The following is a 20,829-nucleotide window of genomic DNA, read 5'->3' on the forward strand; positions in this document are numbered from 1 at the left end:
TGAGATTTCACCTCACACCAATCAGAATGGCCAAGGTTAAAAACTCAGGAGACATCAGGTGTTGGCAAGGATGTGGAGAAAGAGGAACACTCCTCCACTGCTGGTGGGATTGCAAGATGGTACAACCAATTTGCAAGTCAGTCTGGCCATTCCTCAGAAAACTGGACATGACAGTTCCAGAGGACCCTGCTGTTACCTCTCCTGGGCATATACCCAGAGGATTCCCCAACATGTAATAAAGACACAAGCTCCACTATGTTCATAGAAACCTTATTTATAATAGCTAGAAGCTGCAATGAACCCAGATGTCCCTTAATGGAAGAATGGATACAGAAAATGTGGTATATTTACACAATGGAATACTACTTGGCAATTAAAAACAATGAATTCATGAAATTCTTAGGCAAATGGTTGGAACTGGAAAATATCATCCTAAGTGAGGTAACCCAATCACAAAAGAATACACATGGAATGCAATCACTGATAAGTGGATATTTATTAGCCCAGAAGCTCTGAATTCTCAAGACACAATTAGCATATTAATGATATCCAAGAAGAGGGAAAGAGTGGGCCCTGGTTCGGAAAGAGTTGGTCAAGCATTGTATGGGAGTACCAGGACAGGAAAATGGGAGGGGGGGTGTTTGGGGAATGGGCAGAATGAAGAGCGCTTATGTGATTGATGGGGATGGGGGAACCTGGAAAAGGGAAAACATTTGGAATGTAAACAAAGAATATAGAAAATAAAAATAAAATAAAATTTACTGAAACAAAGATGTAGCCTTCCTAACTCAAAGTTTAAACAGGATGAGAAAGAAATCAGGGAAATGACATTCTTCACAATAGTCACAAACAATATAAAACATCATGTTATGACTGTAATCAAAATGTGAAAGATCTGTGTGACAGTAACCAGGTCTGTGAAGATGGAAATCAAAGACCCCAGAATATGGATAAATCCCCTATGCTCATGGATTGGCAGGATTAATATATTAACAATGGCCATCTTGCTGAAAGCAATCTATAGATTCACTGAATCCCTATCAATATTCCAACTCAATTCTTCATAGAATTAGAAATAGCAATTCATAAATCCTTTTGGAATAACAACAAGCCCAGGATAGTGAAAACTATTCTCAAAAATAGATCCATTCTTATCTCCCTATAGAAAGCTAAAGTCCAAGTGGATCAAAGACCTCCACATAGAACCATATACAGTGAACCTAATAGAAAAGAAAGTTGGGAAAAGTCTCAAACAAATAGGCATACAGAAAAAGTTCCTGAACATACCACCAATGGCTTATTATCTAAGATGAAGAATTGACAAGCTTAATAAAAGTGCAAAGCTTCTGTAAGGCAAAAGACACTGTCAATAAGATTAAATGACAACCAACAGATTTGGAAAAGACCTTTACCAATCCCACATCTGATTCAGGGCTAATATCCAATATATAAAAAGAACTCAAGAAGTTAGACTCCATAGAATCAAATAACCCTATTTAAAAATGGGGAACAAGGCTAAACAGATAATTATCAATTGAGGAAACTCAAACAGCTGAGAAGCACCTAAAGATACCCTTATTCATCAAGGAAATTCAAATCAAAACAACACTGAGATTCCACCTCACACCTGTCAGAATGGCTAAGATGAAAAACTCTGGTGACAACAGATGCTGATGAGGATGTGGAGAAAGATGAACACTCCTACATTGCTGTTGTGATTGCAAACTAGAACACCTATGCTGGAAATCGGTCTGGTGATTCCTAAGAAAATCAGACATAGTAATAATTTAGGACCCAGCTATACCACTCGTACATATATACCCAGAAGATGCTCCAAACATGTAATAAGGACACATGCTCTACTATGTTCATAGCAGCAATATATATAATAGCCAGAAGCTGGAATCCATCCAGGTGTTCCTCAACAGAGGAGTAGTTACAGAAAATATGGTACATTTATACAATGGAATACTGTCAGATACTAAAAAGAATGAATTCATGAAATTCACATGCAAATGGAAGGAACTTGAAAAAATATCATCCTGAATGAGGTAATTCAATCACAAAAGAACAAACACAGTATGTACTCACTGATAAATGGATATTACCTGAAAAGTTCAGAATACCCAAGATTCAATTCACAGACCATATGAAACCTAAGTAAAATGAAGACCAAAATGTAAATACTTTAGTGCTTCTTAGATGGTTAACAAAATACTCACAGGAGGATATATGGAGACAAAAGGTGGATCAGAGTCTGATGGAAAGGCTATCCAGAGAATGGCCCACTTGGGGATCCATCCCATATACAGCCACTAAAACAGGACATTATTACAGATGCTGGGGAGTGCTTGGTGTTAGATGCCTGTATGGCCATATCCAGAGATGCTCTGCCAGATCCTGTAAAATAGAGTCAGATGCTCCAACAATTGGACTGAGCATGCTAGTCCCAGATAGAGGCATTGGAGAAGGGACTGAAGGAGGTGAGGGGCTTTGCAGTACCATGAAGGTATTAACAATGTGAACAGGCCAGAACCCCTATCCCCCGTAACTTCTGGGAACTGAACCATCAACCAACATGGGAGGGACCCATGTTGCTGGCAACGTATTTGGCACAGAATATCCTTTGTAGACATCACAGGGAGGATAGGCTCTTGGGCCAGAGTGTGTTGGATGCTCCAGTTTAGGGAAATGCCGGGGCAGGAAGAAGGGAGTGTGTGGATACTAGAGCACCCACATAGAGGTAGGGGGAGAGGGGATAGGATGCGGAGTATCTGACTAAGAGACATTGAAAGTGGAAAGCATTTAAAATGTAAAAAAGAAAATATCTAATAAAAAAACATGATTAAACTTCTTGGGGAAAATAAAAGGAGCTAATCTCAGAAAACACAAATCAAACAATTATCTCACCATGTAAGCCACAGACTAGATGTCTTTTACAAAATTGACATGATGATACACATGGTTTCAGAACTTCAAGGGAGTTTCTTACCTCTTATTGGACAAGTAGAAAGGGATGGTTCTCTATTTTCATTGCCAGGATAACTCTATACTAGACTAGCAAGACCAAAAGAGGATATTGATATATAGTTAAATATAAAAGGAATCCAAACAAGATGAATACACTTAGGTACTATTGTGTCATGCATGTCATGAGAAAAGTATTTTTAAAATAATTAACATTAAGAAAAAATGCATTGTTGCATATTATAATAATCTCTTATCTCTTTATTCTAACAAAGTACAAAGAAACACTTGTTGGGAGTATGCATTTATTTCATTTCAGAATTCTCACTGTGTGGCCAATCGTTTTGAGAAAAACATTATTGTTACCAATTGTCCAGATGGTGATACAGGAGGCAGATACTGGCTACGTGGTGCTAACTATGAAGAAAAAAATGTAGAAAATATATTAGGCAGGAATATAAGCTTCATTGTGGCTCTCTAAAGCCCCAAGTTTATCAATTTATTCCTGCCTCTTTAAGGTTTCACAACTTCCCACAACAACATCAAGCTAAGGAACACAGGGTTAAACACATGATTTTTCAAGGACCATTACAAACTGAATAATGTATAGATAAGGGAGAGACTACAGAAAAGTAAGTAATTACAAATACTATGAAGAAAGGCATAAAACATTCCGAAAGACTTAAAGTGAATGAAGAAACATAATATATCTCATTATAGTCTAATGAAAATTATAAAGACCATCAGAAAAGCAATTTTCTGAAGGTTTTGAAAATATTGAAGATGTATTTAGTGTCTCACCTAATTATGGTAAATAACACACAAGGTCTAAGCTGGCTTATTTATTCTTGTACTTCATTTTCACCTGAAAAACAAAAGACAGTGAGAGACTGCAATGGGGTAACTAGCAAGCCACATAGGAGTGTCTCAGGGGACTTGTTCAACAGTGGGAAAATTGTGGGATATGAAAAAAAAAAAAAAAACAAAAAATCAAAAAAAAAAAAACTTTCGACCTGTCATAGATATGAATTTAAATAAGGTAAAGCACAAAGGCAATCTGTTAATGTAACATAGACTTTATTTATCTAAAAGAAAAATATGTAAAAATTAGAAATGATAAACCATAATGCATTAAATTTGTTTGAACATGTGCATGATTTTTATATTCTATACCCATGAATAATACAAAATTCAAAATATCTTGACATTTTTATATCTGTTAAAACTATTTATAAAGCTCGAGTACTATTATTGTAGTAAATATTAGCAATTGTGTCTGGGTTTGTAGAAAAAAAAAACAGGCAATTGCTAATGTCAATTGGAAATGGTCTTGCTATAGGGGAAATTGATTTGGGTTCCTCGGGAAATAAAACACAAATTACAGGATGATTAAGACTTTCTATTCCTATGACCATACTTTAAATAGGAAATAGAAACATAAACATGTAATATTCTTTTTAGTATTACAATAAAATATCATCAACCAAACTGTTATAAAAGCTGAAAACTTGGAACCTTAGATTCCAAAGGGGAAATCTCACATGTGAAAATGTTTTCCAAAGCCTCAGCAGAAGACATACTCTACCACCACTCACTGAAATACTTCCCCCTTTTTTTTTTGTAGCTTTGATTGAGGAAATTAAACTAACAATGATTTTCTTTGAAGGAGATGCCAGGCAAGACATTATTGATATTCTTCAGGAACTACCAATTGTTGTCTCTAGATATTGAACCAGAACTAATGCTAAGCATTCTCTTAGATGAAAGCTAGAAAGTATAGTCCATAAGGAGGAGCCATACACTACTAAAGAGCTCAAAGGGCTTATTGATTCATATGAGTTAAAGTATATAAGATAATCGTGGATCAGGCTGAGTTTATTTATATGAGCTGAAAGAGTGGAGATAGTAGTTTCAATACAGAAGCTCACAGGGTAAAAATTTGGATAGTAGAATGAAGTATTTGTCAAAAGATAACCTACTAAAAAGGAAATAATGATTACTAATATCCCTTGTTGTATTGTTGGTGAAGGAATTTTAAGGCTCAGGGAAATTTCAATGCTCTATTAAAACTTAGTCTTTCCTAATGGGCAGGAACAGAAGATATGTTCTTCAATAATCATATAATCAGATGCAAAATGGTAAGGGGGGAAATATCACATTTGAAGAATTTGTAGTCACCATTTTTGTTGCACCAGAATTTAGGGTTTGAGAAAATTATGCTTTTTGTATGACTTAAACGCAATGGGTTTACTTGGGCCTCAAATTAGCAGGGTTCAGGTGGCAGCACAAAATCCAAAAAAGGGAGATGGTCATAGTTGTCATAGTGGGCACCATAAAGAGACCAATGGCCATACAGGCTGATCCATCAATTTTCAGGTCAAGCAAAGTAAATTTTATGCTGCCATGATTCATATGGGCCTTTGGTACTGGCTAACCAAAAGAGGTATTTATAGGAATGAAATAGACTAAAATAAAAACACCTACTCCATTTTGTTTGTTCTATATAATTAAAAAAATCTCAAAAAATGAAAGATTTTACTGGATTATGACAAAAGACAGTCTCAGCCATGAACCAATTTCCAGACTTGAGAGAGTTCGCATACCTCAAGCCTTCTATATGAAAGGGTATACATGCTTCCCTGAGAAAGGATCTTGCTAAAATACCTAATAGATTTACTGTTAGCCAGCTCTTTACCCAGATGGACCAACAGAGGTTTATAATAATAATTATATACCAGTACAAAGGAATTAATCAGACTTTCAGGGGTCTATTGGACACTACTTCTGAATTATCACTGGTTCCATGTGTAGAAGGCCACAAGAAACATTGTGAATATTGCTTTTGAATTGATGCAAATTCTAGAAATTAAGAAGCTTTTTTGACTCTCCAGTTAAGATAATGGCTTATGGAGGTTAGGTGAGTAAAGGAGTCTTGGCTAAAGTTAGATTCCCAGTAGGCCCAGTAAGGCCCTTAATTCATCCTGTGTTTTTCTTCCCCAGTCCAAAAACATATAGTTATAGTATATAAACTTAGAAGCTGAATTCTCATACTTTTTCCCTGGCCTGTGGAGTGATGTTATTATGGTTGGAAAAGCTAAACGGAAACCTTTAGAGATGGCTCTGACAAAGAAGATAGAGAATAAAAAACTGACTCACAGTGTTGGAATAATTGTAGAAATTAGTACAAAAGGCAGAGGTGGTAGTTCCCAATACATCTCACTTTAGGTCTCATAATCTTACCATTGCAGAAGGCAGATTGATCATGGAGAATGACAGATGGTGCTCAAAAGTTCAATCAAGTAGTTATTTAATTTGCATCTCCTCGTACATGGGTATGCAGATATTAATGCAGAAAATGGTTTTGTTCATGACCTGTCCAAGGGTGAACAGAAACAATTTGCTTTCATTTGGCAAGTACAGAAGCTAACTTCACATTTACCTCAAGAATATATTAATTGTCCAGCCCTGTGTCATAACTTAGTTTGAAGGCTTCTTGGTTGTCTGTTTCTTTCTTAAAATACCATAATGGTTCACTATACTGATAGACAACATTATGAAGATTGGATCAAGTAAACAAGACGTAACAACCACTTTGGACTTCTTGATAACACATATGTACATGGAAGAGAAATAAATCCAACTAAAATTCATGGATCTTATACTACAGGAAAAAATTAGAATCTAGTATTGTAGAGAATAAAATATATTCCTTAAAAGGTGAAGGAAAAGTTATTCAACCTTGCTCCTTTAAGCACCAAGGAAGAATTATAGTATTTAATTCACTTATTTTGACATGGAGACAGTGTATTCTTCACATGGAGATGTTACTTATATTCTAAATGACATGGAAACTCTCTAGCTTTGAGAAGGAACTGGAACAGCAGAAGGCTCTTCAATAAGTCTAGGTTGCTGTGCAAGTTGCTTTACTACTTGAACCATATGATCTAGCAGACCTGATGGTATTTAAGTTGTCAGTAGCAGATAATGATGCTGATTGGATCATTTAGGTAGCTCCTATAGGTAAATCACAGAATATTCCTTTTAGATTTTGCAGCAAGACTGTGTACCATTACCTTTAAACAAAAGGACCTCCACTTAAAACCAGATACAATAAAACAAATAGAAAAGTAAGTGGGGAAAAGCCTCGAGCATATGGGCATAGGGGCAAATTTCTTGAACAGAACACCAATAGCTTAGGTTCTAAGATCAAGAATTAACAAATGGGAACTCATAAAATTGCAAAGATTCTGTAAGGCAGTGGATACTGTCAATAGGACAAAATGGCAACCAAGAGATTGTAAAAAGATCTTTTCCAATACTACATCTGATAGAGAAATAATATCCAATATATAGAAAGAACTCAAGACACTAGATTCCAGAGAATCAAATAAGGTTATTTAAAAATTGCATACAGAGCTAAACAAAGAATTCTCAATTGAGGAATATGTAATCTCTGAGAAGCACCCAAAGAAATGTTCAACATCCTTAGTCATCAGGGAAATGAAAACAATCTTGAGATTCCACCTTACACCAGTCAGAACAGTTAAGATGAAAAACACAGCTCTCCTCCATTGCTGGTGGGATTGCAAGCTGGTAAAACCACTATGGAAATCTGTTTGTTGGTTTCTCAGAAAATTGGGCACAATAATACCTTATGATCCAGCTATACCACTCCTGGACATATACCCAGAAGATGCTACAACATGTACTAAGGACACATGCGCCACTAGGTTCATAGCAGCCTTATTCATAATAGCCAGAAGCTGAAAAAAAAGACAGATGTCCCTCAAAAGTGGAATGGATACAGAAAATATGATACATTTACCCAATGGAGTACTACTCAACTATTAAAAACAATGAATTCATGATATTATTATGAAAATGTTGGAACTAGAAAATTTCATCCTAAGTAACCCAAACATAAACTCACTGATATGTGGATATTAGCCCAGAAGCTTGGAATAACCAAGATAAATTTATGCAGACCATATGAAGCTCAAGAAGTAGGAAGACTGAAGTGTGGATACCTTGGTCCTTCTTAGAAGGGGGAATAAAATACACATGGGAGGAGATACAGTGGAAATGTATGGAGTACAGACTCAAGGAAAGGCCATCCAGGGACTGTCCCTCCTGGGAATTCATCCCATATACAGTTTCCAAACCCAGACACTATTGTGGATGCCAACAAATGGTTGCTGACAGGAGCCTGATATGCCTGTCTCCTAAGAGGCTCTGTTAGTGTCAGACAAATACAGAATGGGATGCTCTCAGTGAACCACTTGACTGAGCACAGGGTCCCAATGGAGGAGCTAGAGAAATGACCCAACGGGCTAAAGGGTTTTTCAGCCACATAAGAGGAAAAACAATATGAACCAACTAGTATCCCTAGATACTAGGGACAAAACCATCATCCAAAGAGTACACGTGGAGGGACCTATCACTCCAGCTACTTATGTAGCATAGAATGACCTTGTTGGACATCAATGAGAGGAGAGGCCCTTGATCCTGTGAAGGCATGTTGCCCCAGTGTAGGGGAATGTCAGGATAGGGAATCAGAAGTTCTTTGCCTACTGTTGAGTCTTAGTGGAAAATGAATGTTTGGCAATAAACTCTTAATTTAACATTTTTTCTGATCTGTTTATCTTCAGCTCCATATTATTTTACACACTAAATCATAAAATAGGACAAGGACAACAGCAATCTATTATCAAATTAAGAAGTAAACACGTGATGGGTGTAAGCAAGTCTACAAGGCCAAAGTAAGTTATAGGAAGAAGTTGCATGGGTGTTTTTGATTTTACTCCTATTGCAATGAAATACTCTGCCAAGTATGCCTATATACACTCATGGGGTATGGAATATTATCTGATGAAGAAAACATTAGGGCCTAGTTTACTGATGTTCTTCTACATATTAACAGATGAAGAAGTTGTGGACAAAGGGATTCCAATTAATGGGAATCATCACAGTGAGCAGTACTTAAGACCCAATAATGTGTCTATGTAATATCAGCAATTTAGTAATTGTTAAAGTTGCCAAAATCATATTTTAGAATAAAAAGAATATATGTAACAAATGATGTTAGATAATGTACATGTACATATGTATAAGAATTAAATTAGATGTATATTTACCAAATTTCACAAAAACTAACTGGAAACATATCAAAAACCAAAATGTGAAATTTGAAATACTAAATGAAATGAAAACATACTAGTATCCTGTATTATATGGCTGTAGAAAAGAGCTTTCTGAATAGGATTCCATTTGAAATAGAATTGATGCCAACAATTAACAATGGGTACTATAAACTTAAAAATCTTCTAAATAGCTAAAGAAACAATTACTCATATGAATAGAAATCCAACAGAAGTGGAATCTTTGTCAGCTATAACTCTGATAGAATTAATATCTAGAATATATAAAGAATTGAATAAAAGGGACTGACAACTAAGTAAACAAACAAACACATGGAATGCTGTCATCAAAGCTTCCCCTCAAGGCCCAGGGAGCTTTGCCTTGAAGAGGAGGTAGAAAGTTTGTAAGAGCCAAAGGTTGGTGACTGACTTCAAGGAAATTGTGTCCCCTAGACAAAACTGGTCTGATGCATTTATAAACTCACAAACTGCAGCAATACACACAGGCCTAGTGGGCCTGAGAAGGGAACTTAGACAAGCTCTCCCATTCCCAACCTATAAAAAATCATACTGAGGGAGTGTAAGCCTGACATAGAAAGCAAAGTTCACATGTTTTTCTCAATGGACACTTCTTGCTTTAGATGTAAGTAGATATCCCAGAGTAACTGTAGAAATAAGGATGGGTAGAAAAAAGTCACTGGTACCACTGGTCACGGTTTGGGGGAACAAGGAATAGGAGAATAACAAGGTGCAATGATTTGATCAGAAAAATGAGAAAAAGAGAGCTCTAATTAGGAATGGAAGAAAGAAGTAAATATAGACAAAGGAAGAAGGGAGTAAAATGTAGTAATGATGCTTTACAAAGTCATACGAGTCAACATATTTATTCTCTCTATAATTTTTTTTTAAAAAGTACCTTTAAGTCTATTTAGAAAACATCAAAGAAATGATAAATCTAAAAATCTTTTGACACAAAACATTCAGAAAATCAAGGATACCATAAAAAGACCTAACCTAAGAGTAATAGTAATAAAGGAAGCCACAGAAAATACTATCAACAAAATCATTGTAAAACATTTTATAACCTAAAGAAAAAGAGGCCTAGAAAAGAATAAGAAGCACACAATTGGACCTGAAGAGAAATTAAACTTGGTAAATAATTATCAAAACACTAAACATACAAAATAATGAAAGAATATTAAATACTGCAAGAAAAAATCCAAGTAATAAATAAAGGCTGTTTTGTAAAAATTATACCTGACCTTTCAATGAAGACTGTAAAAGGGCCTGGACAGATATGCTACCGAATCAAAGAGTCAGCAGATGCCAGCCTAGACTACTACATCCAGCAAAATTTTTAATGATCATAGTTGGAGAAACTAAGATTTTTCCAGGAAAATGTTAAACTTAAGTAATATTTATGTAAAAATCTATCCCTTTTAGAAGGAAACTTCAAACCAAAAGAGTTCTACAACAATGAAAAGACAGGGAACAAATAATCTAAGACCACCAAAATCAAACAAATAGACACATGAGGACACACCACTACCACCATTACCACCACCATCAAACAGGAATCAATGATCATTGGTTATCAATATCTTTCAAGTGGACTCAGTTCTCCAATAAAAATGCTCAGACTAACAGAATGAAGGCAAAATCAGGATGATCAATTATTTTCTTGGACCCAAGAATCACACCTTAACATTAGGAATAAACATTACTTCACAGTAAAGTGTTGGAAAAGTATTGGAAAAGACCCAAGAATCACACCTTAAGATTAGGAATAAACATTACTTCACAGTAAAGTATTGGATATTTCAAACAAATGGACTAAAGAAGCAAGATTGCATAGAAGGTTTAATATATAACAAATATTTAAAGCCAAAATTTATCAGAAGACATGGAAAAGAACATACACAAAGAATTGTTACTGTTTCTGGTAAGATTTTGTTCATATCCAAATATTGTCAATTTTGGAGAAAGTTCCATGAGCTGTACTGATAAGGTATATTTTTATCATCAGCATATAATCATGTTTCTCAAGAGAACATCTATATTTCAATTCAATTCTTAACATCTACGCTCCATGCAAAAGCATACACACAATTGTAAAAGAAGCAGTAGAACAACTTAAATTACATATTGACATGCGCATTGACTTTACAATGGGCCACGTCAACATGCCACTCTCACTAATATACAAGTTGTTGACACAAACTAATCAGAGAAATCCTAGAATTAACAAACATAAACAAAATGATTCTAATAGATATAAACAGAACATTTAACTCAGACATGAAAGAATATACCTTCTTCATTACACCTTTTGTAACTTTTTCCAAAACAGATATTTGAACTCCAATTACATCTTACCAGATACAGGAAAATAGAAACAACCTTCTGAATCCTACTAGATAGACCACCACAGATTAAATCAGGATATTAGCAATGTCATAAAGCTTAAAATCTCATGGAAACTGAACAACTTTTTACTGAATAAAAAATGGATCTAGACAGAAATAAGGAAAAATAATTTCTTATTAAAATTGAATGAAAATGAATAAATAATGTACACAAACTGATGGGACACAATAAAAGCAGTGCTAAGAGAAAAGTTAATAGCACTAAGTACATTAATATGTGTATGTGTGTGTGTGTGTATGTGTGTAGGTATGTGTGAGATAGATGGGGGAGGGAGAGAAAGAGGAAGAGGAAGAAAGAGACAGAGATAAAGAAAGAAGGAGAGGGATAAGGAGAGAGGGAGGCGGATCAATGGAACAGGATTGAAGATCCAGAAATGAACCCACACACCTATGGTCACTTGATCCTCAACAAAGTGGCTGAAAACATCCAATGGAAAAAAGATAGCCTTTTCAACAAATGGTGCTGGTTCAACTGGAGGTCAGCATGCAGAAGAATGCGAATTGATCCATCCTTGTCTCCTTGCACTAAGCTCAACTCCAAATGGATTAAGGACTTCCATATAAAGCCAGACACTCTGAAGCTAATAGAAAAGAAGCTGGGGAAGACCCTTGAGGACATCGGTACAGAGGGAAAGTTCCTGAACAGAACACCAATAGCTTATGTTCTAAGATCAAGAATTGACAAATGGGACCTCATAAAATTACAAAGTTTCTGTAAAGCAAAGCACGCCATCAAAAGGATAAATCAGCAACCAACAATTTGGGGAAAGTTCTTCACCAACCCTACATCAGATAGAGGGCTAATATCCAATATATACAAAGAACTCAGGAAGTTAGACCCCAGAAAACCAAATAACCCTATTAAAAAATGGGGTACAGAGTTAAACAAAGAATTCTCACCTGAAGAAACTGAGATGGCGGAGAAACCTCTTAAAAAATGATCAACTTCACTAGTCATCAGGGAAATGCAAATCAAAACCACCCTGAGATTTCACCTTACACCAGTACGAATGGCTAAGATTAAAAACGCAGGAGACAGATGTTGGCAAGAATGTGGAGAAAGAAGAACACTCTTCCACTGCTGGTGGTGTTGCAAATTAGTACAACCACTCTGGAAATCAGTCTGGCAGTCCCTCAGAAAACTGGGCATGTCACTTCCGAAAGATCCTGCTATACCACTCCTGGGCATATACCTAGAGGCTTCCTCAGCATGTAATAAGGATACATGTTCCACTATGTTCGTAGCAGCACTATTTATAATTTCCAGAAGCTGGAAAGAACACAGGTATCCCTCAACAGAAGAATGGATGCAAAAAATGTGGTATATCTACACAATGGAGTACTATTCAGCCATTAGAAACAATGAATTCATGAAATTCTTAGGCAAATGGATGGAGCTGGAGAACATCATACTAAGTGAGGTAACCCAGTCTCAAAAGATCAAACATGGTATGCACTCACTAATAAGTGGATATTAGCTTGGAAAACTGGAATATGCAAAACATAATCCACACTTCAAATGAGGTGCAAGAAGAACGGAGGAGTGGCCCCTAGTTCTGGAAAGACCCAGTGTAGCAGTTTAAGACAAAACCAGAACAGGGAAGTGGGAAGGGATGGGTGGGAGAACAGAGGGACGGAATGGGGCTTATGTGACTTTCGGGGAGTGGGGAACCAGAAAAGGGGAAATCATTTGAAATGTAAATAAAAAATATATCAAATAAAATATATATAAAAAAAAAAAGAAAACTGAAATTAAAAAAAAAAAGAGTAGACACCAAGAAATAATCTAACTCAGGGCTAGAATCAAGAAAACAAAAACAGAAAAATACGAAGAATCATGGAAACTAAGAATAATTCTAAGAGAAAATAAGATTGACAAAACCTTATATGAATGAACTAAAACCAAATCCACATTAACAAAGTCAGAAGTGAAAAGGGGGACATAATGAGAGGCACTGAGACAATCAATATAATAACTAGGACAAAATTTAAAATTCTGACATGATAAAATTGGATAATGTAGAAGATTTAGATTATTTTCTCTAGTTACCATTTACAGAAGTTGAAAAAATATCTTATAAGCAATTTAAACAGAACTATAATCCACAGTGAAATTGAAGAGTAATTAAAAGTCTCTCAACCAGAAAGTACTTAAGACAGATGGTTTTATTGCAGAATTCTATAAGATACTAAAGAAGAGTTAAAGCCAATATTCCTCAAATTATTCCACAAAATAGAAACAGAAGGAACATTATGCAATTAATTTTATAAGACCATAGTAACTCTGATTCAAAAGCCATATAAAGATCCAACAAAAAAGAGCATGGCACCTCCATTTTCCTTATGGACATAGATGCACAATTAATAAAAATCTTGTAATCCAAATCCAAGAATACAGCAAAATGATCATGGGCCATGGTCATGTAGAGTTCATCCAAAAGATGTAAGGATGGTGCAATATATACAATTCTGTTAATATAATCTATTATACTGACTAAAATCTAATACTCCTTCATGATAAAATACTGGAGATATTAGGGTTATAAGAGATTTACCTGAACATAACAATAACAGCTTACAGCAAACCCATGGCCAAGATAAATTTAAATGGAGGAAAACTCAAAGCAATTCCACTCAAATCAGGAGCAAGACAAGATTGACCAATTCCTTGATATTTTTTCTGTGGAGTGCTTGAAGTCTTAACTAAAGTAATAGATATTTGAAGGAGATCAAGGTGATACAAATTGGAAAGAAAATGAAAATATATTTATATGAAGATGATATGATAGTGTACAAAAATGACCAAAAATTCTGCCTGGGAATTTTTACAGCTGAAAAACACTTTCAGCAAAATAGTTGAAAAAATTCAATTTACAAAAATCAATAGTCCTCCTATATACAAATGACAAATTGAGAAAGAAATCAGAAAAAAAGCTTTCCTGATAGCCTCAGATAATATGAAATATCTTTCAGTAAATCTAACCAAGTAAGTGGAACTCTTGTATGATTAAAATTGTCTAATCTTTGAAGAAAGAAATTGAAGAAGATATAAGAAGTTGGAAAAATCTCCAATTCTCATTAGTTGGTAGGATTAAATTAGTAAAAATATCTACCCTAGCAAAAGCAATCCACAGAATCATTGCAATCCCCATCAAATATACAAGACTATTCCTCACAGCTCTTGAAAGTACAATTTTCACTGGACACAAAATATCTGGATAACTAAAACACAACTTGAAAAATAAAAGAAGTTCTGATTGTATGTCAGCCACCTATTTCAAGTGGTATTACAAAGCTATAATAATCAAAACAGCTTGGCATTAGAATAAAAACAGTTTGACCAATGGAATGGGATTGATGATCCACAGAATAATGCTCATGCACATGTGTACATGATATTTGAACTAGAGCCAGAAATACACAGTGTAAAAAGACAACATCTTCAACAAATGATGTTGGTCAGACTGAATGTCTGCATGTAGAAGAATGTAGATAGATCCATATTTATCACCCTGCACAAGACTCAAGTCCAAGTGGATCAATGCCAAATACGCTGAACATGATAAAAGAGAAAATGGAAAATAGCCTTGAACTGATTGGCATTGGAAGAGTGTTACTGGTTAACAGGAAGGGCACTGATAGCACAGGCACTAAGATCAATAATTAATTTATGAGACCTCATAAAACTGAAAACCATCTGCAAGCCAAAGAACACAGTCATTTGGACAAGTTTGCAGTGACAAACCTTATGGTCTACAGTGCTGTCCTGTGTGCATAATACACTAGAGAAATGATGGCACAAAACTTGTGGGAATTATCAATCATTAACTGATTTTGATGTAATGTCCACTTCACAAGATATGACTTATACCTGATACTGCTTAGGCAACCATGAAACAGAGTATATAATCCAGAGAATTAAACTAAAATCAAATACTAAGTTTTTTTAATTTATAATAACTTTTTCTTTATACTCTGCTACACTTGTAGATGAGTGCCCTGCTCAGCCATCATCAGAGAAGAATTTTCTTGCAGCAAACAGAAACAAATACAGAGACCCATAGTCAGACATTATACAGAAAATGTCAGAACCCTTAGAATACAGGGTTTGATATATTTTGTCTCCATCAAAGTCCTTGTTTAAATCTCAGGGCACGTGTGGAATAGGAGGTAGAAAGAGTACAAGAGTTAGACGAATAGAGGATGCCAAGGGAACAGAGGCTTTTAAGTCAACTGAGCAAAGCTGATATGAACTCACAGGGAATAAAATAGCTAACAAGGGACTACTCAGTTCTGGACCAGGTCCTCTGTGTGTGTATTATAGCTCTCAGTTTAAAATTTTTGCGGAAAACCTGAGAGTGTTAACAAGTGGCTCTTTGATTATTATGTCTTCCTTTAGGGATGTTTTTCCTTCTGTTGGTTGCCTTGTCCAACTTCAATGTGATTGTGTGTGTGTGTGTGTGTGTGTATGTGTGTGTATGTGTGGTTTTATTTTATCTTATATTCTATTTTTATTTTATCTTATATATTTTTGTTATATTTTGTTATATTTCTGTTAAATCTCCTCTTTTTAAATGAGAGAGAGATGGAATGAAGGGAGGACCTGAGAGCAATGGGGGTGGGGAATCCAGTAATTAAGATGTATTGTATGAGAAATTATTCTATTTTCAATAAAAGGGAAAAAAGTCCTGCAACTTAAAAAAAAGAGAAAAAAAAACTTGAGAAAATCTTTAAGTGTTCAACTTAGGTCAATGTTTAAAACATTAATCTATATAACGTGTCAATATTAACAGGTAAGGATTTTCAATGAAAACATGGACTTTATTACAATGTTACAGAGGATCTACTTCCATCCATAATTTAATAGTGTGAAATTGCTCAACACAAATATATCTGTACAGATTCTGTGGTAACATTGGCCACACCAAGAATCAAGTCATGCTTTCTGACTATACAGGTTATAAAGCATATATAGCCATGGAGTTGGATTCTAGAAGAATATTTATGCTCCTTGGTGGGTGCAAAATAAAGAAAGGCTCATGAGGCTACAAATTTTCCAGTGTATGCCCTATCCACTTCCAAAGTAACAGAGACATTTAAATGGTGAACCTATTTCTGCCTAATTCTGTAGAAATGATATTCAGCTATCACTGGGTGTATAAAGGTTTATCAAACTGGTTCTCTATTTCTTTGATAACTTTCCTAAGCTAAGCCCAAAGCCAGAGAGAGGGAACTTTGATTACTAGTGGAATACCTGAGGTTGTTGGTAATTCTGCATGTTCAGGGTCATCTTCTCCTCTGAGAGATGGATGAAGATTACTTTCAAGTTCACTAGCTCCATCAGTCACAGAATCACTGGTCACCATTGTGTGCTTACTATCATGTTCAGACTCAGTTGTTTTGGCACGTTTGTTACTAGGACCTGCTTTGTCACTGCTGTGTGTGGATACATTACTACAGCTGGGTGAATAGTCATTATTACTTTCCAATCGACTAGAAGTATTAACCTGTTGATCTTCTCCACGTTGGACACTATTTGTGGCTGTTATCTCCTGTCTTCTTTGGTTGATGAGATTAGAGGTGTGTTGGGTTTTATATTTCCTTTTCCCTAATGGTTTCTGTCGAGAGGAATCCTTTTCATTATACCCTGGAAACATTTTGCTGATGAATTCATCTAATTGAGGGTCTGGATCTAGTGACCTTTTTGAAATTAGTTTTCTCCTACAGACAGGGCATTCCTTGTTTCCTAACCTCAGTGCTGTGATGATACAATCCTTACAAAATCGGTGGAAACAGGACTTTGTAATCCTGGTGTTCCTCAGTATGTCTAAACAAATTGGGCACTTGAAGTTGTTATAGTCATAGTTATGTAAAGCCACAATTTCCGAGTCATTAGTTGTTATTTTCTGAGATGTTCCTTGTGAGTCCTGTGAATTTTGTTCTGATGTTGCTCTTTCTGGTTGTTTTTCATTTGTCTGAACTGTCTGTGACATGCTGTCTTCTGTTGGAGCCTGAGACTCCTCTGGTCTCAGATTGGTCTGGACTAGGGATTTTGCATTGTTTTCTTCTGGTTTCTCCATTCACCACAGAGCATCACCTTACTCAGGTATATTGTAATATTTCATTCATGTAAAAGCCTACAAAGATTAAAATTAAAGAAAATGTTAACTGGGTAAGGCAAATAATCAGTTTAACAGTCTGACAAAATCCATCTCAAAAGGCATTGATTGTGGACTAAAGAGATGTCTCAGCAGTTAACAGCATTGTCTGCTCTTCCAGAGATCTTGGATTTTATTCTCAGCAACAACACAGTGATTTCCATCTATAATGGATTCTGATGCCCTCCTCTATATGTAGATAGAAAACTCATTCATAAAGCAATTATTTATTTGATATATTCTTTATTTACATTTAAAGTGAGTTTCCCTTTCCTGGATTCCCCCTCCCTGAAAGTCCCATAAGCCCTCTTCCCCCCGCCTGTTCCCCAATCCACCCCTTCCCACTTCCCTGTCCTGGTATTCCGCAACACCACTGCACTGAGATAAAGCAATTTTTCTTAAAAAAAAAAAAAAAAAAAACAAAACATAGATTGCAAAACTAGGTTTATCATCACAAAATACATTTGAAGAAATATGTTAACCAAGAAAGAGAAAAAAAATTGAGAAAGGAATGATAACTTGACTAAGTGAATATAAAGGAATTTTTAACACCAGCTACAAAATCAAGAAAATTAACACATGCTGAGTAAGAATGGGAAAATCCCACCCCTAGACAAAGGACAAAGAATTACAAACAAGCAATTATTGGGGGGGGGGGCTAGGGATTCCCAGGGATGAGCTCTCTAATTGGTTAACCAATAAAAAGTCATCAGGCCTGATGCCATATACACACAGGAAACCCAAAAAGGGCTTACCATGTATGCTTTCACATTTATGGTTATGCCTAAGTTTGCTTGACAAGGATTGAAATGGTATTATTAAAAGTAATGAGAGTCGGCGGGAGAATTTATATGGAGTGAGTATGGTCAGAATATGCTATACACTTAAAATGCTTTATGAAGAAACATATATATATGAGTGTGTGTATATATATGTGTGTGTATGTATATATATATATATATATACACACACATATATACACACATACACACACACACACACACACACACACACACACACACACATATATATATATATATATATATATATATATATATATAAATCAATAATCACAAAAAGAACACACCAACTGAAAATGGAATAAGCTATTTTAAAGTACCATTAGAGGAAGAAGAAGGAAGGAGGAAAATGATGCAATTATATTTTAGTTTAAATATTAAGAAAACTTTAAAAATATAATAAAAGTTTTAAATACTACAAAGACAAATAAATACATATTTGAAATCTCTGTGAAAGTATTCTACTCATTTTCTCTTATTTCTGTATACTACAGGTTTAATGCATATACAAAATTATTGGTTCGTTGGTATGACATGAGTCTCTGTTTGCTTGTCACGGGAATGAAATGGAATTGGCAGGAGTGATAAGAGGTAAAGGGAGAATTTATTTGGAGTGAATATAGTCAGAGTATGTTATATACTTGAAATGCTTCATGAAACCTCTCCATATGTACATACAATTCAGGTCAATAAAAAAAGAAACCTAAAGAATACGTGGGAAAAGCCAGCAAGTTCTACATGATGTTGTTAGCTGTGCATGAAAAAATAATAACACTCTACCTATGTTGAGTAGATGTATCTTTGCAGCTGCTTTCAGAACATATACAATAGGAAGATACTGTGAAGAGTATTTTCATTAGCCAAATCACTCATGAGCTTGGCTGTGGCTCAGAGAAATGTGGCTAGCCTAACAAGCATAATTCTATGGATTTAATTCCTAGCATCACTTAAACACAGTAACATCATTCTGCCATAGTTCATGTAATGTCATAGCATAGTATATTTGTTCATTGAAAATATTTGAGAAATATCTGTTATTGATCTGCCATTCATAAAATCTATGTGTAAGAGGTGGGTAATGGGGTATTAGCAGTGATTTACTTAGCTAAAAAAGTAATATGCAACACATGTTGAATATTTCCCATTTTGAAAAGCCTACTTTCAAGTGTATTATCATTATTAAAGTCTTCCCAGTAAAGAAATATTTTTTTTCTAAATTCTTTGTTTACATTCCAAATGATTTCCCCTTTCCCAGATCCCCCCTCCCCATATGTCCCATATTTTTAACTTTATGAAAATTTTCCATGACTGAGCCAGCATACAAAAGGAAATTAACATGTTTCAAAATATTTTGAGCAAACCAATGGAAAAGACAATGTCTGAAAATATGTTTGATATGTATTTAACTTTGCATTTTCTCTTAGTCTGGTTCATGGTACCTGCACAAACTCTTTGAAAAGGACAAACTTACATTACAGGGCATCAGAACAACCTGAGATGACAACTTGATGGAATTAGTTCATTTGCCATGAAATGATCTGCAAAGCTGAAAATAAAAATATGAATCTCTGGTTACTTCAAACTAAATATGACTTTCCATTTAAATTCAGTGTTCCCATAAACCAATTCACATATCTTTAAATCACAGTCATTAGAAAAGAGCTTATTTATACAACTTTCAGTCAATGAAAAACTGATCTCCCAAGCGACTTTACATATGTATACTAAGACAGCACAATTGCAATACAGCTAGAAAAAATAAAGGTTTGTCTTTAATCTGCTCAAAACAATTTGAATTCATTTAATTTTCATAAGGTGATATAAACTTCAAGGACAAAATATTGTATACCATTAGGGAATATTCTAAGTAAGAACAAACCATCACTTAAGTAATGTTGGCCACAAGTTGGCCTTGGTCTTAAGGAAGAAAGTGCAATAGAGATTGTATTGAGGGATTCCTTTCTCTCTTTCTTTTTCTTTCCTCTATGCTTCTTTCTGTCTAATCTAATGTTAGGTGAAAAGATAGGGGAAAGAATGAAAAGATAAAGGGGGGCCCAAAGGATAAAAAGCATTGGCAAACCAAATATTCTACATATAGTATGGATTTTGTACACTGACACAAATTTAAGATTATTTTGCTACAATATACTTTATCTATGTTTTAACTATACATTAAGATATTGTATCTGTGCCATTTATTTTAAAAATGCAATTTTAGCTTCCAGTCCTTTAGAGCTGCTATTACAAACTCTTTAGGATAATTAGGAAAGACAAGTTAGTAGTCAATCAAATGAACTTGTAGTCACGGTAGGTACTAGTTTAGTTAGTTACAGAAATAAGC

General features: G+C 35.0%; 1 protein-coding gene across 1 annotated transcript; it reads right to left on the bottom strand.

The window, feature by feature from the left end:
- Positions 1 to 16,737: 16,737 nt before the first annotated feature.
- Positions 16,738 to 17,610, bottom strand: LOC127674577 (E3 ubiquitin-protein ligase RING2-like). The gene has a single exon (XM_052170296.1). It carries the CDS (start codon positions 17,608 to 17,610, stop codon positions 16,738 to 16,740), a length of 873 nt encoding a protein of 290 aa, XP_052026256.1.
- Between the last annotated feature and the right edge of the window lie 3,219 nt (positions 17,611 to 20,829).

Source organism: Apodemus sylvaticus, chromosome X, assembly GCF_947179515.1.
Source record: "Apodemus sylvaticus chromosome X, mApoSyl1.1, whole genome shotgun sequence".
In the NCBI taxonomy this organism is placed as follows: domain Eukaryota; kingdom Metazoa; phylum Chordata; class Mammalia; order Rodentia; family Muridae; genus Apodemus; species Apodemus sylvaticus.